Source organism: Rhinopithecus roxellana, chromosome 6, assembly GCF_007565055.1.
Source record: "Rhinopithecus roxellana isolate Shanxi Qingling chromosome 6, ASM756505v1, whole genome shotgun sequence".
NCBI lineage: Eukaryota > Metazoa > Chordata > Mammalia > Primates > Cercopithecidae > Rhinopithecus > Rhinopithecus roxellana.
Window position 1 is genome coordinate 1,873,118 of NC_044554.1, and position 24,281 is coordinate 1,897,398.

At 40.1% G+C, this 24,281-nt stretch overlaps 1 protein-coding gene across 1 annotated transcript in view; it reads left to right on the forward strand.

The window, feature by feature from the left end:
• The window catches only part of SEPTIN14 (septin 14), a 74,473-nt gene that overhangs the window by 8,650 nt on the left and 41,542 nt on the right, over window positions 1-24,281 (forward strand). The window contains exons 3-6 of the mRNA XM_010380543.2: window positions 6,548-6,668; window positions 8,137-8,332; window positions 9,729-9,915; window positions 17,679-17,840. Of these exons, the coding sequence (XP_010378845.1) occupies window positions 6,548-6,668; window positions 8,137-8,332; window positions 9,729-9,915; window positions 17,679-17,840 (666 nt within the window). The remainder of the gene's footprint in view (window positions 1-6,547; window positions 6,669-8,136; window positions 8,333-9,728; window positions 9,916-17,678; window positions 17,841-24,281) is intronic.

The window sequence follows — 24,281 nt, forward strand, 5'->3', positions numbered from 1 at the left end:
AACCACTTTAACTCAGGTGAGATGATATATCATTTTAGGTTTGATTGGAATTTCTCTGATGGTCAATGATGTTGAGTACCTTTTTATATACCTGTTTGCCATTTGTATGTCTTCTTTTGAGACATGTCTGTTCCAATCACTTGCCAGTTTTTAAATTGGATTATCAGATTTTTTCCTATTGAGCTATTTGAGCTTCTTACATAATCTGGTTATGAATCCCCTATCAGGTGGATAGTTTGCAAATATTTTCTCCCATTCAGTGGGTTGTCTCCTCACTTTGTTAATCACTTTCTTTGCTGTGCAGAAGCTTTTTAATTTGATATGATCCCATTTGTCCATTTTTGCTTTGGTTTCCTGTGCTTGTAGGGCATTATCCAAGAAGTATCTGTCCAGGTCAATGTCCTGGAGAGTTTCCCCAATGTTTTCTTTTAGTAGGTTCATAGTTTCACGACTTAGATTTATATCTTTAATCCATTTTTATTTGATTTTTATATATGATGAGAGATAGGAGTCTGTTTTCTTTATTTTACATATGGATATCCAATTTTCCCAGAACCATTTATTGAAGAGATTCTTCTTTCCCCACTGTATACTCTTGGCACCTTTGTCAAAAGTGAGTTCACTGTACATGTCTGAATTTATTTCTGGGTTCTGTATTCTGTTCCATTTGTCTATATGTCTGTTTTCATGACAGTACCATGCTGTTTTGGTTACTGTAGTTCTGTATTATAATTTGAAGTCAAGTAATGTGATTCCTTCAGTGTACCCAGAATACTCGGCATTGCTTTGAATATTCTGTGTCCTTTGTGGGTACATGTAAATTTTAGGATTATTTTTTCTGTTTCTTTCTTTCTTTTTTTTTTTTTTGAGACAGAGTCTCGCTCTGTTGCCAAGTCTGGTGTGCAGTGGCACGATCTCGGCTCACTGCAGGCTCTGCCTCCCAGGCTCACACCATTCTCCATTCTCCTGCCTCAGCCTCCCGAGTAGCTGGGACTAAAGGCACCTGCCACCATGCCCAGCTAATTTTTTTGTATTTTTAGTAGAGAAGGGGTTTCATCATATTAGCCAGGATGATCTCGATTTCCTGACCTCGTGATCTGCCTGCCTTGGCCTCCCAAAGTGCTGGGATTACAGACATGAGCCCCTGCTCCCGGCCTATTTTTTTCTATTTCTGTGGAGAATGTCACTGGTATTTTGATAGGCATTGAGTTAGATATGTAGATCGCTTTCAGTGGTATGAACATTTTAACGATATTGATTCTTTCAGTCCATAAACATGGAATATCTTTTCATTTTTTTGTAGCCTCTTCAATTTCTTGTATCAATATTTTATAGTTTATCATTTATGGATTTTTGAGTGCTGAACTAACCTTGTGTTTCTAGAATAAATGTCAATTGTTTTAATATATAATCTTTTTTATATACAAGTGAATTGATTCGGTAATGTTTTGTTAAGATTAAACAAAAAAAAAAAAAACTCCGTGCAGTATGATTTCTTCTGAATGAAATTCTAGAAGAAGTAAAACTATAGCAACTGAAAACAGATGAGAGGTTGCCAGGACTGAGGGATGAGGGTTATGAATTGACTGAATAGGGATAAGAGGGAAAGCTTTAGGGATGTCAGAAATGTTCTATATGGTGATCATGATGGTGATTACATTACTATACACATTCATTAAAATTCATCAAATGGTGCACATAAAGTTGGTGATTTTATTATATATAAATTATTCCTCAATAAAGCTAGCTAAGTAACATATATAGAATTTTAGTAGAAAAAAGCAAGTTGCAGAGTTTCACTCTTGTAGCCCAGGCTGGCGTGCAATGGCGCGATCTTGGCTCACTGCAACCTCTGCTTCCTGGATTCAAGCAATTCTCCTGTCTTAGCCTCCCAAGTACCTGGGGTTACAGGCCTCTGCCACCATGCCTGGCTAATTTTTTTTTGTACTTTTAGTAGAGACCAGGTTTCACCACACTGGCCAGGCTGGTCTTGAACTCCTGACCTCTGGTGATCTGCCTACCTCGGCCTCCCAAATTGCTGGGATTACAGGTGTGAGCCACTGTACCCGGCCATGTATGTGTTTTTAAAATTTAATACCTCTATATTTGTGTATATAAAAGTATTTTTTAATGTCTAAAATCATAAAAATCATAAAAATAGGGAAAAGAGGAAGGAGATAGGATGTGGGGAATAGTCAAATGGAATATTATCTTTCATTTCAATATTTCAGTTGTTAAGAAAAATTTATTTGCACACTCACTAGTTGTACAATTAAAATTAAATTTAATTATGGTAGTAAAAAAGAATTTTTGCAGTTATGCACATGACAGAAATTAATGTATAATTTTCTCTTTTTGTGATATCTTTGCCAGGTGTGTTTTCTTCGTTTGTTTTTCTGAGATGGAGTCTCACTCTGTCGCCCAGGCTGGAGTGCATGGTGTAATCTCGGCTCACTGCAACCTCTGCCTCCTGGGTTCAAGGGATTCTCCTGCCTTAGCCTCCCAAGTAGCCGGGATTACAGGCACGTGCCACCATGCCTGGCTAATTTTTTGTATTTAGTAGAGATGGGGGTTTCACCATGTTTGTCAGGCTGGTCTCGAACTCCTGACCTCAGGTGATCCACACGCCTCGACCTCGCAAAGTGCTAGGATACAGGCGTGAGCCACTGCGCCTGGGTTGTCAGGTGTTTATATTGCCATTATATCTGGTTTCATAAAATACATTGGAAAAAATTCACCCCTCTTCTGTTTTGTAGAGAGTTTGTGTGAATTTTTCTTTAACTGCTTGTTGATAGAATTCAATAGTGAAACTAGCAGGGCCTAGTTTCTTTTTTTTTTTTTTTGAGACAGAGTCTTGCTCTGTCACCCAGGCTGGAGTGCAGTGGCGCGATCTCAGCTCACTGCAAGCTCCACCTCCCGGGTTCACGTCGTTCTCCTGCCTCAGCCTCCTGAGTAGCTGGGACTACAGGCGCCCGCCACCACGCTTGGCTAATTTTTTTGTATTTTCAGTAGAGACGGGATTTCACTGTGTTAGCCAGGATGGTCTCGATCTCCTGACCTCGTGAGCCGCCCGCCTCGGCCTCCCAAAGTGCTGGAATTACAGGCTTGAGCTACTGCGCCCGGCCAGGGCCTGAAGATTTCTTTGTGGAAAGGTTTTTGACTATAATTTCTTCAATAGATATATGACTCTTTAGATTTCCTATTTCCCATTGTGTCATTTTTATAATTTGTTTTTTTCCAATGGAATTTATTTACTTTCAAGTTTGTTGGCAAAAGAGTTATTTCAAATTTATTGGCAAAATGTGTTCATAAATCTGTTTATAGTAGTCTATTATAATTTTGTTATCTGTGTGGTCTATAGTAATGTTCTCTCGTTTCTGCTATGAGCAATTTGTGTTTTGGGTGTTTTTTTGTTTGATTTTTGTTTTTTTGAGATGGAGTCTTGCTCTGTTGCCCAGACTGGAGTACAGTGGTGTGATCTTGGCTCACCGCAACCTCTGCCTCCTGGGTTCAAGCGATTCTCCCACCTCAGCCTCCCAAGTAGCTGGTATTATTGGCTCATGCCACCATGCCCAGCTAATTTTTGTATTTTTAGTAGAGAGGGGGTTTTTCTATGTTGGTCAGGCTGGTCTTGAACTCCTGACCTCAGGCGATCTCCCTACCTCGGCCTCCCAAAGTGCTGGGATTACAGGCGGGAGCCACTGTGCCCGGCTGTTTTGGGTGTTTTTATTAGTCCAGCTAGGTGTTTATCAATCTTATCAATCTTTTCAAAACAGCAAAGTTTTGCTTATTTAATTTTCTATAAGACCTATTTCCTGTTTCTTTGCTTTCTGCTTTTATTTATTTATTTTTGAGATGTAATCTCCCTCTGTCGCCCAGGCTGGAGTGCAGTGGTCCAATTTCAGTTCACTGCAACCTCTGCCTCCCTGGCTCAAGGGATTCGCCTGCCTCAGCCTCCCGAGTAGTTGGGATTACAGGCTCCCACCACCATGCCCAGCTCATTTTTGTATATTTAGTAGAGACAGGGTTTCACTATGTTGGCCAGGCTGGTCTCGAACTCCTAACCTCAAGTGATGCACTTGCCTCGGCCTCTCAAAATGCTGGGATTTCAGGCATGAGCCAATGCGCCCGGCCATGCTTTCTGCTTTTATCTTAATTTTATAATTTTTGTTTTTCTCCTGGGATTTTTGTCTTTTTACTCATTGTGTATGCACACTTTCCTTTATGTCTCTGCACGTTTATAACAGCTGTTTTAAAATCTCTGTTAGTAGATTGGGCCCAGTGGCTCACACCTGTAATCCCAGCCCTTTGGAGGCTAAGGCAGGAGGATTGTTTGAGCTCAGGAGTTCAAGACCAACCCGAGCAACATGGTGTGACCTCGTCTCTACCAAAAATACAAAAATTAGCCAGGTGCAGTGGATCACACCTGTAATCCCAGCACTTTGGAAGGCCCAGGCAGGTGGATCCCCTAAGGTCAGGAGTTCAAGACCAGCCTGGCCAACATGGTGAAACCCCTTCTCTACAAAAAATACAAAGATTGGCTGGGCATGGTCACACATGCTTATAGTCCCAGCTTTTCGGGAGGCTGGAGAATTGCTTGAGCCCGGGTGATGGAGGTTGCAGTGAGTCGAGATCTCAGCTTACTGCAACCTCTGCCTCCCAGGCCGGTTAGCATATTCTTGTTTTATAAAGGTACAAAATAAATGTAGACAATATCTACTGAGCTAATTGTTGATGCTTCTACCTTAACATCTTTCCTACTGATTTATAATTCCTTTATTCTCACATGTACTAAAATATTTTAAAGCTTGTTAATTTAGATAAAAAGGCATTTTGTATTCCTCATAAAATAGTGTTAAGAACTGTGAAGTATGCTGAGCTGTCATTGCAAAGTGGTATTTAATGTGTTTTTAGGTGTGCAGGGGGTTGTATAATTCCCATTTTTAAAATAAAAGTGCTTAGAAATAAAAAGTGAATTATCTTTTAACCTTTAAAAATGATCGATTGGGCTGGGCGCGGTGGTTTAAGCCTGTAATCCCAGCACTTTGGGAGGCCGAGATGGGCGGATCACGAGGTCAGGAAATCGAGACCATCCTGGCTAACCCAGTGAAACCCCGTCTCTACTAAAAAATAAAATAAAATAAAAAACTAGCCGGGCGAGATGGCGGGCGCCTGTAGTCCCAGCTACTCGGGAGGCTGAGGCAGGAGAATGGCGTGAACCCGGGAGGCGGAGCTTGGAGTGAGCTGAGATCCGGCCACTGCACTCCAGCCCAGGCGACAGGGTGAGACTTCGTCTCAAAAAAAAAAAAAAAAAAAAAAAAAAAAAAGATCGGTTGGTAACTTTGTGTATAATACTGATGGATTTCTAATTTTCTGGAATGGGGTTATTAGTAGTAGATTTCTTTGATATAACACGAGTCCTCAGAGGGTATATAACAAATTTGAAGTATACATCATTTGATTTTTTAAAAATTTCAAATTGATTTTGGTTTCCTCACATATGTAGAGGATCTCCAGCTTACAATCATTCAACTTAAATTGTTGACTCTATGATAGTGCCGTTTTTCACTTTATTTAATACATTACATGAGATATTCAATACTTTATTATAACATAAGCTTTGCGTTAATTGATTTTGCCCAATTGTAGGCTAATGTAAGTGTTCTGAGCGTGTTTAAGGCAGACAAGGCTGAGCTATAACGTTCAGCTTTGTTACGTGTATTAAATGGTGTTTTGACTTACAATGTGTTCAATTTAGGAGGGGTTTCTTGGGACATAGCCTCATCATAAGTTGAGAAGCATCTGGATTAACGTGTGGGATTTTCTCACTATATTAACACGCTGCAGCAGAATGAAGGATGTTAAAGTTTTTTTCTTTTTTCTTATGGAAGAAAGAATTTATTATATTAGAGTAATACATTAGAGTTTCTTGTAGTATTTCCTTAATTCCCTATTTTATTTATTTATTTATTTATTTATTTGTTTGTTTGTTTGTTTATTGAGACAGAGTTTCACTCTTTCACCCAGGCTGGAGTGCAGTGGTGTGCTCTTGCCTCACTGCAACCTCCGCCTCTCGGGTTCAAGTGATTCTCCTGCCTCAGCCTCCCGAGTAGCTGGGATTACAAGCATGTACCACCATGCCTGCCTAATTTTGTATTTTTAGTAGAGATTGGGTTTCACAATGTTGGCCGGGCTGGTCTTGAACTCCTGACCTCGTGATCCTCCTGCCTTGGCCTCCCAAAGTGCTGGGATTACAGGCATGAGCCACTGTACCTGTCCCCTATTTCTTTTAAAATTTAGAAACAGAGCCTCTTTGAGTGTGCTGAGAGATAGATTCACTTTATTTATAAAAATAATAGCCAAATCTATGTGTTTGAACACAGACTTCTGTATTCACAAATTTACTTAATATGTTTGCATCTTGTCTGAGGTATGATAATCAAATGATAATCAATTCTAACTTCTTTGGTGTACTATAATAATTTTCCTTTCAAATGACTTCATTTTCTATTCTAACACAAAACTCTAAATTTTTGTTTTATTTAAGCAAAAAGAAAATAATATTCGTTGTTTAACTACGATTGGACATTTTGGTTTTGAATGTTTGCCCAATCAGTTGGTGAACAGATCTATCCGACAAGGATTCACTTTTAATATTCTCTGTGTGGGTAAGTGTCAGACACCTCATTTGAACTATTCCTTCATTTTTCCCAATGTTCACTTCAACTTATCTTAAGCAGTGTAACATTGATGCTTTTAATTCAAATATATCTTCATGTTTACAGTGATTCTCATCTTAGCCATATTATGTAATCCTTTTATTTTTTGAGACAGGTTCTCACTCTGTTGCCCAGGCTGGAGTGCAGTGGTGTGATTGTGGCTCACTGTAGCCTCAGCTGCCTGGGCTCAAGCAATCCACCCACCTCAGCTTCCCAAAGTGCCGGGATTACAGGCATAAACACCACACTGGACCTGTAATGATTGTTAAAAATTGGGACATTCCTGTGCTCTTAAAAGTCTGATGTAGCTTAGTGTGTGCTTTCTTTCTCCATTATGTTAATGAGTGAGAGAACCAGGGCTAGCATGTATACTTTCAAGGCCATCCCAGTCTTTGAAGTATTTGAAACCCTTTATTTATTTTTAAAATTAATGTTATTCTTAATTGAAAAATCATAGTTATTTACATGTATGGATACAATGTGAGGTTTTGATAAATGTTTACAATGTGGAATGATTCAATCAAGTGAATTAACTTATCTATTACCCGGTTTACCTATCTTTTTTTATGATGAGACATTTGAAATTAACTCTCTTGATTATTTTGAAATATACAATACATTGACTATAGTCACTCTGCTGTCCAGTAGATCTCAAAACTTCTTTCTCCTCTCTGTTTGAAACTGTTAGTTTGCTAAAGATGATGGCCTCTAGCTCCATCCATGTTCCTGCAAAGGACATGATCTCATTCTTTTTCATGGCTGTGTAGTATTCCACGGTGTATATGTACCACATTTTCTTTATCCAGTCTATCATTGATGGGCATTTGAGTTGATTCCATGTCTTTGCTACTGTGAATAGTGCTGCAATGAGCTCTGTTGGTATGCTAAGGATGATGGCCTCCAGCTCCATCCATGCTCCTGCAAAGGACATATCTCTTTATTTTTTATGGCTGAGAATATGTGCCATGTTCTCACTTATAAGTGGGAGCGAAATGATGAGAACACGTGGACACAAAAAGGGGAATAATAGACACTAGTGTCTACTTAAGGGTGGAGGTTTGGAGGAGGGAGAGGATCAGATAAAATAACAATGGGGTACCAAGCTTAGTACCTGGGTGATGAAATAATCTGTACAACAAACGCTCGTGACATGAGCTTACCTATATAACAAATCTGCACGTGTACCCCCGAACCTAAAATAAAAGTTAAAAAAAAAAAAAAGAAACTTTGCACCCTTTGACCAACAACTCCACCTTTCCTTTCTCCCTGCTCCCGCAGCCTCTGGTAACCGGTATTCTACTCTCTATTTCTATGAGTTCAACGTTCTAAGATTTTAAAAACTACTGTAAGAATTCAAAGTGTTGCTTCTTCTTAGCCCCTTTATGCCCCTATGACAGTGAATCTATGCCTATTACAGGGGAAACTGGAATTGGAAAATCAACACTGATTGACACATTGTTTAATACTAACTTGAAAGATAACAAATCCTCACATTTTTACTCAAATGTTGGACTTCAAATACAGACATATGAACTTCAGGAAAGCAATGTTCAATTGAAATTGACTGTTGTGGAGACAGTGGGGTATGGTGATCAAATAGACAAAGAAGCCAGGTTAGTGTTGTCTTATTTAAATTAAAAAAGATTTTCTTATTTCAAAGAATTCGACTTCCTTTGCCATAGACTAATTTGTGTAAGTAATACCCTTTCGTCCAGATTTTATTGTTTTCCTAAGTAATGTTCTTTTCTTACAAGATTAATATTTTTGTATGTAATTGATTTTCTTACAAGATTTTTATTTAACCAGTTATAGCAAAAAATTTTAAATACAGCTTCTATTAGTTTTAGCTTATTTCCTTATTTCTTTATTTCACTTTATTTGTACAAATTTTCCATAGAGTTTGTACTAATTTATATTCCCACCAACAGTGTCTAAGGGTTCCCATTTCTCTGTATCCTTGCCAAATTATATTATTTATTAATTATTATTATTATTTTTTGAGACAGTTTTTCATTCCATCACCCAGGCTGGAGTGCAGTGGCACAAGCTCAGCTCACTGCAGCTTCGACCTCCCAGGCTCAAGTGGTCCTTCCACCTCAGCCTCTTGAGTAACTGGGACTACAGGCACATGCCACCATGCCTGGTTAATTTCAAAAATTGTTTGTATAGATGGGGTCTTGCTATGTTGCCCAGGCTGGTGTCAAACTCCTGGCCTCAAGTGATCCTCCTACCTTGGCCTTCCAAAGTGCTGGGATTACAGACATGAGCCATTCCACCTGGCCTGTTATTTTTTATCTTTTTTTTTTGAGACAGAGTCTTGCTCTGTCGCCCAGGCTAGAGTGCAGTAACACAATATCGGCTCACTGCAAGCTCAGTCTCCTGGGTCCTCACCATTGTCCTGCCTCAGCTTCCCAAGTACCTGGGACTACAGGCGCCCGCCACCAGGCCTGGATAATTTTTGTATTTTTAGCAGAGACGAGGTTTCACCATGTTAGCCAGGATGATCTTGAACTCCTAACCTCATGATCCACCTGCCTTGGCCTCCCAAAGTGCTGGGATTATAGGCGTGGGCCACCGTGCCCAGCCATTTTTTATCTTTTTAACAATAGCCATTCTGACTGAGGTAAGATGATATCTCATTGTGGTTTTACTTTGTATTTTGGTGTTCTGAAAAATGTCTATTCATGTCCTTTGCCCACTTTTTTAATGGGATTATTTGTTCTTCTTGTTACTGCTGTTTAGTTGCTTGCATTCTTTTTATATTCTGGATACTAGTCCCCTGTCAGATGCACCCAGCTTTCCTCTATATTTACATTTTACATAATCATAGAGTAAAGCATGAACCTAATTATTGGTTTGGAATTAATATCTTTGTATGGACATGTTATGAACTTTTTTTAATCACTATAGCAAACTGCTTACATACATGTTAACTGTTCATTAAGTCGTCAAAAAGCAGGCTTTAGATTTTATAAGTCTGTTATGCTAAATGTATAAATTTTTTTTTAGCTACCAACCAATAGTTGACTACATAGATGCCCAATTTGAGGCCTATCTTCAAGAAGAACTGAAGATTAAACGTTCCTTGTTTGAGTACCATGATTCTCGCATCCATGTGTGTCTTTACTTCATTTCACCTACAGGACATTCCCTGAAGTCTCTTGATCTATTAACAATGAAGAACCTTGACAGTAAGGTATGTTTGGTAAATCCACCAAGCTTTCTTTTCTTTTTCTTTTTCTTTCTTTTTTTTTTTTTTTGTATTTGAGACAGGGTCTTGCTTTGTCACTCAGGCTAGAGTGCAGTGGTGTCATCATAGCTCACTGCAGCCTCAACCTCCTGGACTCAAGCAATCTTCCCACCTTAGCCATCCGAGTAACTGGGACTACAGGAATGTGCTACCAAGATCGGCTAATTTTTGTATTTTTTGTAGAGACGGGGTTTCACTATGTTGCTCAGGCTGAACCTGAACTTCTGGCTTAAGTGATCTACCCACCTCCCCCTCCCAGAGTGTTGGGATTATAGGCGTGAGTCATTGTTCCTGGTCCCAACCTTTCACGATGTAATATTAATTTCGAGATAATAACACATCTTGAAGGCACACGCATGCAAGTGTAGTTACCTATCTTTAGGTGATTTCATCATTATGCAAACATCATAGAGTGTACCTACACATGCCTAGATGATCTAGCCTACTACACACCTAGACGATAGTCTTTGATGGTATGGCTTACTGCTCCTAGGCTACAAACCTGGACAGCATGGTACTGTATGGAATACTGTAGAATTATAATACAATGGTAAGTATCTGTGTATCTATTTTATTTCATTTTATTTTGAGACGGAGTCTTACTCTCTCCAAGGCTGGAGTGGAGTGGCACGATCTCGGCTCACTGCAACCTCCGCCTCCCGGGTTCAAGTGATTCTCCGGCCTCAGCCTCCCAAGTAGCTGGGACTACAGGCCTGACAGGCCTGTGCCACCATGCCTGGCTAATTTTTTTTTTTTTTTTTTTGATGGAGTTTCATTCTTGTCACCCAGGCTGGAGTGCAATGGTGTGATCTGGGCTCACTGCAACCTCCACCTCCTGGGTTCAAGCGATTCTCCTGCCTCAGCCTCCCAAGTAGCTGAAATTACAGGCATGCGCCACCATGCCCAGCTAATTTTGCATTTTTAGTAGAGACGGGGTTTCTCCATGTTGGTCAAGCTGGTCTCAAACTCCCGACCTCCGGTGATCCACCCACCTCAGCATCTCAAAACGCTGGGATTACAGGCGTGAGCCACTGTGCCCAGCCTAATTTTTGTATTTTTAATAGAGACGGAGTCTTGCCATGTTGGCCAAGCTGGTCTTGAACTCCTGACCTCAAGTGATCTGCCTGCCTCAGCCTCCCAAAGTGCGAACCACCATGCCTGGCCTTGTCTGTGTATCTAAACATAAAAAGAGTACAGTATTGGACAAATAATAGACACTGGGCCCTTTATAAGGAGGAAGGGTGGGAGGAGGTTGAGATTTGAAAAATTACCTATTGGGTACAATGCTCACTATTTGGGTGATGGGCACACTAGAGGTCAAAACCTCACTAATATTCAATATATCTAAGTAACAAACCTGCACATATATCCCCTGAATCCAGAAATTAAATAAATAGATCTATAAATAGCTGGGCACAGAGGCTCACGCCTGTAATGCCAGCACTTTGGGAGGCTGAGGTGGGCGGATTACCTGAGGTCAGGAGTTCAAGACCAGCCTGGCCAACATGACGAAACCCTGTCTCTACTAAAAATACAAAAAATTAATTGGGTGTTGTAGCAGGGGCCTGTAATCCCAGCTACTCGGGAGGCCGAGGCGGGAGAATCGCTTGAACCAGGGAGGCGGAGATCGCAGTGAGCTGAGATTAAGCCACTGCACTCCAGCCTGGGTGACAGAGCAAGACTCAGTAAATAAACAAATAAATAAATACATGTATAAATAAATGAATAAATAGTAAATAACAACAACAACAACAACAAAAAGCAAAGGTATAGTATTATAATATTGCAGGATCACCATCATATATGTGGCCCATCATTAACTGAAATGCCATTATGTGGTGCATGACTGTACCTGTTATTTTATAATATATATCATAATTATTTTTTTCTGTTAATATTTAAGGCATTTGCATTAGAGTGTTAGGGCTGGGATAGCAAAATGCCATAGACTGGGTAGTTTAAACAATGAAAATGTATTTTCCCACAGTCTTGGAGGATGGAAGTCCAAGATCAACGTGTCAGAAGATGTGCTTTCTTCTGAAATCTCTGTCCTTGTCTGGCAGATGACCACCTTATCTCTGTGTTCTCACATGGTGTTTCTCCTGGTGTCTCCTGGGTGTACACATTTTATCTTTTTTTTTTGGACGAAGTTTAGCTTTTATTGCCCAGGCTGGAGTATAGTGGCGTGATCTCAGCTCACTATAACCTCCGCCTCCTGGGTTCAAGCAGTTCTCCTATCTTAGCCTCCTGAGTAGTTGAATTACAGGTGCCCACCACCACATCCAGTTAATCTTTTTTTTTTTCTTTTTTTTAAGACAGAGTCTCACACTGTTACCCAGGCTGGAGTGCAGTGGTGCCATCTCGGCTCACTGCAAGCTCTGTCTCCTGGGTTCACGCCATTGTCCTGCCTCAGCCTCCCAAGTAGCTGGGACTACAGGCGCCTGCCACCACGCCCGGCTAATTTTTTGTATTTTTAGTGGAGACAGGGTTTCACTGTGTTAGCCAGGATGGTCTCAATCTCCTGACCTCGTAAATCCACCCGCCTAGGCCTCCCAAAGTGGTGGGATTACAGGTGTGAGCCACCGCACCCGGCCAATTTTTTGTATTTTTAGCAGAGATGGGGTTCCCCATGTTGGCCAGGCTGGTCTTGAACTCCTGACCTCAGGTGATCTGCCCACCTCGGCCTCCCAAAGTGTTGGGATTACAGGCGTGAGCCACTGTGCCCGGCCTCACATTTTATCTTCTTACAAGGGTGCCAGTCAGTTTGGATTGGGCCCACTGTAACAGTCTCACTTTTTTTTTTTTTTTTTTTTTTTTTTTTTTTTTTTTTGCCCAGGCTGGAGTGCAATGGCGTGATCTTGGCTCACTGCAACCTCCATCTCCCAGGTTCAAGTGATTCTCCTGCCTCAGCCTCCTGAGTAGCTGGGATTACAGACGTGTACCACCACACCCAGCTAATTTTTGTATTTTTAATAGAGACGAGGTTTCATCGTGTTGGCCAGGATGGTCTTGAACTCCTAATCTCAGGTGATCTGCCCACCTCGACCTCCCAAAGTGCTGGGATTACAGGAGTAAGCCATCATCCCCGACCCAGTCTCACTTTTTAATCACCTCTTTGAAGGCTTTATCTCAGTTGAGGTCACATTCTGAGGTCCTGGGGGTTAGGGCATCAACATATAAATTTTTTGGTTGCTGGGGGAGACAATTCACTTTTGATAGATTTCAACCTTGACTTACCTCCCAGATCATGGCCATTTGCCTATAGAGTAGTACCCTTGGGGGTAAATTCCAAGATCCCCAGTAGATGCCTGAAAGCATGCATGGTACAGAGCCCAATATATACTATGTTTTTTTCTATGCGTACATACCTATGGTAAAGTTTTATTTATAAATGAGATGCAGTTCTCTTTTATTATTAGTTACTATTGTTAGTTTCTTAGATGCAGACTGGAGTTAACAATAGTTACAAATAATAAAATAGAACAATTATAACAATACACTGTACTAAAAGTTATGTGAATGTTGTCTGTGTCTCTCAAAATATCCTTCCCCCCCCACCCCCGAGACAGAGTTTTGCTCTTGTTGCCCAGACTGGAGTGTAGTGACGCGATCTCAGCTCATTGCAACCTCTGCCTCTTGGGTTCAAGCGATTCTCCTGCCTCAGCCTCCTGAGTAGCTAGGATTACAGGCGCCTGCTACCACGCCCGGCTAATTTTTTGTACTTTTAGTAGAGATGAGGTTTCACCATGTTGGGCAGGCTGGTCTCAAACTCCTGACCTCAGGTGATCCACCCGCCTCGGCCTCCCAGAGTGCTGGGATTACAAGTGTGAGCCACCGTGCCTGGCCTCAGAATATCTTATTATACTGTGTTCATTCTTCTTATGACAATGTGAGATAATACAATGCCCACACATTGAGATAAAATGAGGTGAACAGTGAGATAATTCATATCCAGGGTGAGATGGAGTGGGTCAACATGACATTCCGTCACAGTATTTAGAATGGCATGCAATTTAAAACTTGTACATTGTGTATTTCTAGAATTTTTCATTTAATATTTTTGGACTGCTGTTGATTATGGGAAATTGTGGAAAGCGCAACTGGGCTGGGCTCTGTGGCTCATGCCTGTAATCTCAGCACTTTGGGAGGCAAAGGCAGGAGGATCACTTGAGCTCAGGAGTTCAAGACCAGCCTGGGCAATGTAGTGAGACCCCATCTCTACAAAAAAATACAAAAATTAGCCAGGCATGGTGGTTTGGACCTGTGGGATCACTGGAGCCCAGGAGTTCGAGGCTGCTGTGAGCCAAGATCATGTCACTGCAATTCCAGCCTGGGCAATAGAGCAAGTCCCTGTTGAAAGAAAAGAGAGAGAGAGAGAGAAGGAGAGAGAGAGAAAGGAAGGAAGGAAGGAAGGGAGAGAGGGAGGGAGGGAAGGAAGAAAAGGAAGGAAGGAAGGAAAAAAGAAGAAGGAAAGGAAAAGAAGGAAGAAAGAGAAACTGTGGAAAAAGGGGGATGCCTGTATTTTTAAAATAAAATGTACTATATGATACTATAAAATAATCCCACTGATGTTTGACTAGTACCACCGACGGTGTGAAACAGAAAGCTTTTGTGATCCTGGTTACAGATTGTATCAGAGGATTCAGAATATAAGAGCCTGCAGGCAGCTACTGCTTGTTATATAGAAACAGCTAAGAAAAGCATAATTCTTTCCAGCAAACACCTGGGACACATGAGGACTTCCTTTCAATAGGCTGCTTAAGCCCCATGGCTTCAGCAAAATCTCAAAATCGATATGAGACTCTGTTCATTTGATTAATTTTTCTAATTATTCAGCAGTTTTTTGTAGTTTAGTTTTATTGTACAGAAAATCAGTCCATTGAATGTTTATGAAACCCAGAACATGCAATGTAGATTTATCTGTACAGAAGGAATTTTAATTTTTGTATATATAAGGGTCACAGGACTCGTCAGTGGAAGCAGCTTTTGAATATTTGCTTTATCACTTGCTAGGTGTCTGTGACCTTGGAAAGAATGTCTAGCGCTTCCTGTGATTAAAAGCATGGAGTGGACCAGGAGCCATGCCTCATGCCTGTAATTCCAACACTTTGGGAGGCCGAGGCGGGCAGATCACCTGAGGTCAGGAGTTTGAGAACAGCCTGACCAACATGGTGAAACCCCGTCTCTACTAAAAAATACAAAATTAGCTGGGCGTGGTGACACATGCCTGTAATCCCAGCTACTTGGGAGGCTGAGGCAGGATAACTGCTTGAACCCTCAGGCAGAGGCTGCAGTGAGCCGGGATGGCGCGATTGCACTCCAACCTGGGCAACAAGACTGAAACTCCATCTCAAAATAAAATTAAAAAAAAAAAAAAAAAAAAAAGCATGGGCAGTGGGTTCAAGCTACCTGCTTTCACAAACCTGATCCTATTACTTGCTCACTGTGTGGCTTTGGGAAAATTATGATGCCTCAATTTCTTTCTCTGTAATATTCATGCAACTGTTCCATAAGTCTAAAATTATTTTTCATAAAAAATTTAGAAGGGCCAGACATGGTGGCTCACCCCTGTAATCCCAGCACTTTGGGAGGCTGAGGAGGCAGGATTGCCTGAGCCTGGAAGTTCAAGACCAGCTTGAACAACATAGTGAGACCTTGTCTCTACAAAAAATACAAAAAAATAGCCAGGCATGGCAGCATGTGCCTGTAGTTCTAGTTCTCAGGAGGCTGAGGTGGGAGGATCGCTTCAGCCCGGGAGGTTGAGGCTGCAGTGAGCCGTGATCATGCCACCGCATTGCAGACAGGGCCCCTCTCTCTCTCTCAAAAAAAAAAAAAAAAAAGTTAAAAATATATCCTCTTTTTTAAAAATAGAAGGCCAATATACATATAACGGAAATTGTTATATTATCAGATTCTTTTCTGCACTCAGCCCTAACAAAACATGCTGTCTTCAACTTTATTTAGTTGAAGAAAGAAAAAGTTCTAAGTTGGGTTCCCTTTATCCGAGGAGTCTCCACTTTTACTATGTATTGTTCAAACTGAAAAGAGACTTTGTACTTAATCTCAGATGTCATTAAGTAGTTGAAATAAGTTAGATTTCTAGTTAAATTAAGAGCTGCTTCAAGTTTTTAATTATTAGTACATTCAATAGTCAGGAATACACACTTTTGTTGTTGTTGTTGTTGTTGAGAGGGAGTTTTGCTCTTGTTGCCCAGGCTGGAGTGCAACGGTGCGATCTTGGCTCACTGCAACCTCTGCCTCCTGGGTTCAAGTGATTCTCCTGCCTCAGCCTCTCGAGTAGCTGGGATTACAGACATGAGCCACCATGCCCAGCTAATTTTGTATTTTTAGTACAGACGGGGTTTCTCCATGTTGGTTAGGTTGGTCTTGAACTCCCGGCCCCAGGTGATCTGCCAGCCTTGGCCTCCCAAAGTGCTGGGATTACAGGCATGAGCCACGATGCCCAACCTGTCCATGGGTTTCTTAAAAAAATGTGCTTTGAGCAATCTAAAACAAAAGCAGTCTGCCTAAAATTTATATTCATGTATTTCTACTATATTACAGATATTGATTTTGTGGAGCTATAATTTAATAAGATATTTTAAAAGTGATAAAACATTTTATAATTTTGTATATTGTTATTTCCTAAAAAGTTTAGTTATTTAAGTGCAAATGCAAAAGACAGGAATGATCATATTGAAGCACTAGGAAAAAACTTTGTAGGTAAAAATTCAACCTCAAATATGCAAATATTTAACTTCCAATGTGAAAATAACGTCTTTTTACAAAAGAAAAATGAACGTATTTGTTTGCAAGGTGTTCTTATACACACACACACACACACACACACACGGCCTTTAGAATATGGTAACCAGGCCACGTGTGGTGGCTCACACCTGTAATCCCAGTACTTTGGGAGGCTTAGGTGAGTGTGTCACCTGAGGTCAGGAGTTCGAGATCAGCCTGGCCAACATGGTGAAGCCCTGTCTCTACTAAAAATACAAAAATCGGTCAGGCGTGATGGTGTGCGCCTATAATCCTAACTACTCAGGAGGCTGAGGCAGGAGACTTGATTGAACCCGGGAGGCAGAGGTTGCAGTGAGCCTAGATTGCACCATTGTACTCCAGCCTGGGCGACAGAGCAAGACTCCATCTCAAAAAAAAAAAAAAAAGAATATGGTAACCAAAAATATCTATATTCTTTTTATGTGGTCTTTGAAAAACAAAAGCAAATCTATCTGCAAACACATCTAGGTGGGACAAGAGTGTGTGAAAATGGGACATTAATTAAGATTGATTGATGGAAAAAGTGATGTAAAAAGTAGAAAGACAAAATCCCTTCCACAATTTTGATGAAAGTTCTTTCAATTTGTCTTTTATCACTCAGCTTAATAAGAAGTAAAATTGAAAATAAATTAAATAATTTACATTGTCCTACTATTTATATTTTACTAACTCCATATGTGTAGAGGTGAAAGGGATTTTTAGAAGAGAAACAAGATTGAGATTTTCAACCTGAATTTGGATAAAAGATGAATCTTCAAAAGTATTGATAATTTTGGAAAATAATTTTTAAGAAAGGTAAGTATAGCCAGTGATTACCTAGTTATACAATTTGTTGTCAGAGATTGTGAAGCTTTACTATAAAAACTATAGGATGAACGATGAATCCTTGATGCTGAGATTTTGTTTGTCTTCTTTCTTAATAGGTGAACATTATACCACTGATTGCCAAAGCAGACACAATTTCTAAAAATGATTTACGGATGTTTAAGAGTAAGATAATGAGCGAATTGATTAGCAGTGGCATCCAGATATATCAGCTCCCAGCAGATGAAGAAACTGCTGCTCAAGCAAACTCCTCAATTAATGTAAGTTTCAGTAACAATATCTGACAAAGAGGCTATAAATGAGTGTTTATCCAGAATCCAGTGTGAGAAGTTTTAAATTTTTTTTTATTTTGAAAAGCTTCTGGTGAGAATTGATTCTTTGTAAGCAGATTTATTTAGATTTAATTCAAACACTGTGTTCCTCAAGGATATTGGCCTATAATTTTCTTCTTGGAAGTATATTTTCTTGCTTTGATATCAAGGGGATGCTGCCTCATAAGATGACTCTGAAGGTGTTACCTCTTTTTTCTATTTTTTCAAAGAATTAGAGGTTGTTTTATATTAAAATTTCTTTGAAAGTTTGGTAGAATTTACCCATGAAGTAATCTGGTCCTAGGCTATATTTTGGAGTTTTGAAAAATGACTTCTTTAGTTTCTCTATTTGTTATTGGTCTCTTTAAGCTCTCTATTTATTCTCCATTCAGTCTTGGTAGGTTATATGTTTCTAGTCATTTCACCATTTCTTCTAAGTTGTCAAATTGGTTGCTGTATAATTGTTCATAATAGTCCAGTATAATTCTGTTTATTTCTGTAAGAAATAAACCTTTGTAATAAGTTGTAATGTCTTCTTTTTCATTTCTTATTTTATTAACATAGTCTCTCTTTTTGTTCTTAGTCTAGGTAAGGGCTTTGATTTTGATTTTTTTTTTTCCCCAAATCAACTCTTAGCTTCATTGATTACTTTTTGTTGTTGTTGTTTTCTTTTTTGAGACAAGAGTCTCACTCTGTTGCCCAGTGGCATGATCTCAGCTCGCTGTAACCTCCATCTCCTGGGTTCAAGCGATTCTCCTGCCTCAGCCTCCTGAGTAGCTGGGATTACAGGAGTGTGCCACCATGACTGGCTAATTTTTATGTATTTAGTATAGACAGGGTTTCACCATGTTGGCCAGGCTGGTCTCCAATTCCTTGCCTCAAGTGATCTGCTGAGATTACAGGTGTGAGCCACTGTGCCTGGCCGATTAAAATTTGTTTTATTCTCTATTTCATTTATTTATGCTCTAATCTTTGTTATTTCTTTCCTTCTGCTTTTTTTTTGGGGGGGGGGGTGTAAAGTTAGGTTGTTTATTTGAAATCTTTTTTTTATTTTGAGACAGAGTCTCCCTCTGTCGCTCAGGCTGGAGTGCAGTGGTGCAATCTCAGTTCACTGCAACCTCCGCCTACCAGGTTCAAGTGATTCTCCTCCCTCAGCCTCCCGACTAGCTGGGACTACAGGCGTGGGCCACCACACCTGGCTAATTTTTTTGTATTTTTTGTAGAGATGGGGTTTCACCATGTTAGCCAGGTTGGTCTCAAACTCCCGACCTTGGGCAATCTGCCTGCCTCAGCCTCCCAAAGTGCTGGGATTACAGGCATGAGCCACCATGCACAAGCGAGATCTTTTTTTAAGAGATGTAGGTGTTTACTACTATAAACTTCCTTTGTTTTTTATTTTAGATTCAGAGGGTGTAAGTGCATATTTGTCAAATAGATACATTGCATAATGGTGAGGTCTGGCTTCTAGTGTAACTATCCTGAGATAGTAAACATTGCACCCAACAGATCATTTTTTTTTTTTTGAGACATGGTCTTGCTCTGTTGCCCCAGCTAGTGTGCAGTGGCGTGATCACATCTCACTACCAGTAGATAATTTTTGACCATCAGCCTCTTCCCAATCTCTACCTTTTGGAGTCCCACTATCTATTGTTTCCATCTTTATGTCCTTGTGTACTCATTGTTTAGCTCCTGCTTATGAGAACATGTGGTATTTGATTTTCTATTTCTGAGTGATTTCACTTAGGATAACAGCCCCTAGCTTCATCCATGTTACTGCACAGAGCATGATTTCTTTTTTTTTGGCTTCATAGTATTCCAGGGTGTATATATACTACATTTAAAAAAATCCAGTCCACTGTTAATGGACATTCAGGTTAATTCCATGACTTTACTATTATGAGTAGGAATATAATACACATTGAGTGAAAGTGACTTTTTTATATAATTATTTCTTTTCTTTCAGGTAGATGCCCAGTAGTATAATCACTGAGTTGAATGGTAGCACTATTTTTAGTGCTATGAGAAATCCCTATATTGTTTTTCATAGAGGTTGTTACGGTCCCACCAACAGTGTATAAGTATTCATTATTCTCTGCATCCGCACCAACATCTGTTGTGTTTGTAGTAAGAGCCATTCTATGTAAGACGATATCTTTTTTTTTTTTTTTTTTTTTTTTTTGAGACGGAGTTTTGCTCTTGTTGCCCAGGCTGGAGTGCAATGGCAGGATCTCGGCTCACTGCAACCTCCGCCTCCCAGATTCAGGCAATTCTCCTGCCTCAGCTTCCCAAGAAGCTGGGATTACAGGTATGCGCCACCAAGCCCAGCTAATTTTGTATTTTTAGTAGAGATGGGGTTCCTCCATGTAGGTCAGTCTGGTCTCGAATTCCCGACCTCAGGTGATCCACCCACCTCAGCCTCCCAAAGTGCTAGGATTACAGGCGTTACCCACCACGCCTGGCTGTAAGATGATAATCTTATTGTGTGTGTGTGTGATTGTGTTTTTTTGAGATGGAGTCTCGCTCCGTCACTCAGGTTGGAGTTCAGTGGCGTGATCTTGGCTCACTGCAACCTCTGCCTCCTGGGTTCAAGAGATTCTCCTGCCTCAGCTTCCTGAGTAGCTGGGATTACAGGTGCCTGCCACCATGCCCAGCTAATTTTTGTATTTTTAGTAGAGATGGGGTTTAACCATATTGGTCAATGTGGTCTCAAACTCCTGACCTCAGGTGATCCACCCGCCTTGGCCTCCCAAAGTGCTGGGATTACAGGTGTAAGCCACTGCGCCCGGCCTTTATTGTGGTTTTAATTTGCATTTCTCTGATGATTGGTGATGTTGAGCAATTTTTCATATGTTTGGTGGCATTTGTATATCTTCTTTTGAGAAACGTCTGTTCATATCCTTTGCGGTCTTTTTAATGGGGTTGTTTATTCTTTGCTGTTGTTGAGTTGTTTGTGTTCTTTGTAGATTCTGTATATTAGTCCTTTGTCAGATGCAAAGTTTGCAAATATTTTGTTCCTATTATGTAGGTTGTCTGTTTACTCTGTTGATTATTTCTTTTGCTGTGCTGTTTAAGTCCCATTTGTGTATATTTGGTTTTGCTGCATTTGCTTTTCAGGTCTAAGTTATGAATTATTTGCCTAGGCCAATATCTAGAAGAGTTTTTCCTAAATTTTCTTCTAGAATTTTTATAGCTTCTGGTATTTCATTTAAGTCATTAATGCATCTTGAGTTAAAGTTTGTATATGATGAGAGGTGGGAATTCAGTTTCATTCTTTTGCCAATGGGTAGTCAATTTTCCCAGCACCATTTATTGAATAGAATGCCCTTTCCTCATTGTTTATTTTTGCCAACTTTTTTGAAGATCACTTTGTTGTAGGCATGTGGTTTTATTACTCGTTCTTTATTCTCCTTTCTTTCACAATTTTTTTTCTCCCTTTTTTTAGCTGTATCTTTCCTAGCAATGGACCCTCTATTCCATTCCATTAATCTATCTGTCTGTTTTTGTACCAATGCTATGCTCTTTTATTGAGTTTAGCATCATAGTATAATTTGAAATCAGACACATGATGCCTCTGGCTTAGTTCTTTTTGCTTATGAGTACTTTGGCTATTTGGATGCTTTTTTGGTTCCATGTGATATTTAGGATCGTTTTTTCTAATTCTGTGAAAAAATGATATTGGTAATTTGATAGGAATTGTGTTGAATCTGTAGATTGCTTTAGTTAGTGTGGTCTTTGTAATGATATTGATTCTTCCAATCCAAAAATTCCATAAATTTTTGGAATAGTTTCAGTAAGATTGGTACCAGCTCTTTGTTGTACTTCTGGCAAAATTTGGCTGTAAACCTATCTGTTCTTGTTTTTCTTTGTTTGAAATTATTTTATTACTGAGTCAGTTTCATTACTTGTTACTGGTCTATTTAGGAGATCTATTTTTTCCTGGTTTAGTCTTAGGAGGTTGTATGTTTCCAGGAATTTACCCATTTTCTTTTCTTTCTTTCTTTCTTTCTTTTTTTTTAAAGGAATGTAAAACTATTATTGACCACAGTTCACCAGTATTTACAATAAGGTAAACAATATACAGTTGGGGCCAGGCGTGGTTGCTGACACCTGTAATCCCAGCACTTTGGGAGGCCGAGGCAGGTGGATCACAAGGTCAGGAGGTCAAAACCATCCTGGCCAACATGGTGAAACTCTGTCTCTACTAAAAATACAAAAAATTAGCCAGGCATGGTGGCGGGTGCCTCCAGTCCCAGCTATTCCTGAGGCTGAGGCAGAAGAATAGTGTGAACCCGGGAGAGGGAGCTTGCAGTGAGCTGGGATCATGCCACTGCACTCCAGCCTGGGCGACAGACAAGACACCATCTCAAAAACAAAACAAAACACACACACACACAAAACCCAAAAAACAATATACAGTTGGATAACATTCTGATTACCACAAAGTTGTTTTTCCTGGTTTTTGCTGAACCAGTAAAACAAATACTGAAAAGATTGAGCCTACATGTAAGGAATGAGTAGGGTAATTAAAAAACATGTAAGTCTTTTTTTTTTTCTGAGACGGAGTCTCGCTCTGTTGCCCAGGCTGGAGTGCAGTGGCACGATCTTCGCTCACTGCAAGCTCCGCCTCCCAGGTTCATGCTATTCTCCTGCCTCAGCCTCCCGAGTAGCTGGGACTACAGGCGCCTGCCACTATGGGCCCGGCTAATTTTTTGTATTTTCAGTAGAGACGGGGTTTCACCATGTTAGCCAGGATGGTCACGATCTCCTGTCCTTGTGATCCACCTGCCTCGGCCTCCCAAAGTGCTGGGATTACAGGTGTGAGCCACCACACCCGGCCAAAAACGTGTACGTCTTTTAGTTTACTTTTGTAATTTAAGCTATGAAGAGGCCTTTTTTTTTTTTGTTTTTTTTTTTGAGATGGAGTCCCATTCTGTCGGCCAAACTGGAGCACAGTGGCACTATCTCGGCTCACTGTAACCTCCGCCTCCTGGGTTCAAACAATTCTCTGGAAGAGGCCATTTTTTATTGCAGACTTGAAGAGCTATTATTCACTGCCTCCAAGTTGCTCCGGGTTGAAGGTCTGTGGCATCTTCGGCTCTCTGCGTCTCCAGCTTGAGCCACATCTGAGCAGGGAGGGACGAATTTAACCATTTTATCTAGGTTTTCTAGTTTGTATGCATAGAGATATTCATATTAGTCTCTGATGATCTTTTATTTTCTGTGGTATCAGTTGTAATGTCACTTTTATCACTTCTGATTGTGCTTGTGCTTACTTGAATCTTCTTTTTTCTTGGTTAATCTAGCTAGCACCATATCAATTTTCTCTTTCTTTTCTTTTTTATTCTTTTCTTTTCTTTCTTTCTTTCTTTCTTTCTTTTTTTTTTTTTTGACAGAGTTTTGCTTTGTTGTCCAGGCTGGGGTGCAGTGTCATGATCTTGGCTCACTGCAACCTCTGCCTCCCAGGTTCAAGCAATTCTCAGACCTCAGCCTCCCAAGTAGCTGAGATTACAGGCACCTGCCACCATGCACAGCTGACTTCTTGTATTTTAGTAGAGACGGGATTTCACCATCTTGCCCAGGCTGGTCTTGAACTCCTGAGCTCAGGCAGTCCATCTGTCTTGGCCTCTGAAAGTGCTAGGATTACAGGCGTCAGCCACCATGCCTGGCCTAGCACTATTTTAATTTTCTTATCTTTTCAAAAAACAAAACAGGTTTTTTGAACTAACACAGACAAAAAAATAAAGAAAATTTAAATAATCAAGAGTTCAAGAAATAGGAAATTATGTAAAGCAACCAAACTTATGACTTGTAGGCATTCCTGAGAGAGAAGAGGAAAAGGTAAAAAGATTGGAAACATATTTGAGGGAATAATCAGGAAAATTCTCTTGGCCTTGCTAGAGGGGTACATATCCAAATGCAACAAGCTCAAAGAATACCTGGAAATATTTTGCAAGATGAACTTTACCAGACTATCCAAAGTCAACTTGAAGGAAAATACTCTGAAAGAAGCAAGAGAGAATTTTCAAATTACCTATAAAGGAAATCACATTAGACTAACAGCAGACTTCTCAGAAGAAAGTTTACACACCAGAAGGCACTGGGATCCTATTTTCTGTCTGCTTAGTCTAGCCTATTGTTAAAGCTTTCATCTGTAACCCAACCCTTCAGTGTGTTTTTCATTTCCAGAAATTCCATTGTTTTTATTTAAAGATATTTGTACTTCATTCACATTCTGCATTGTTCTGGTATCTTTGTGTTGATTTTCCACTTTCTCTTGGATCTCATTGAGCTTCTTTATAATTCATATTTTGAATTCATTATCTTTCATTTCAGAATTTTCATTTTGATTGGTTAGGATCCATTGCTAGAGAGCTAGTGCGTCCTTTGGTA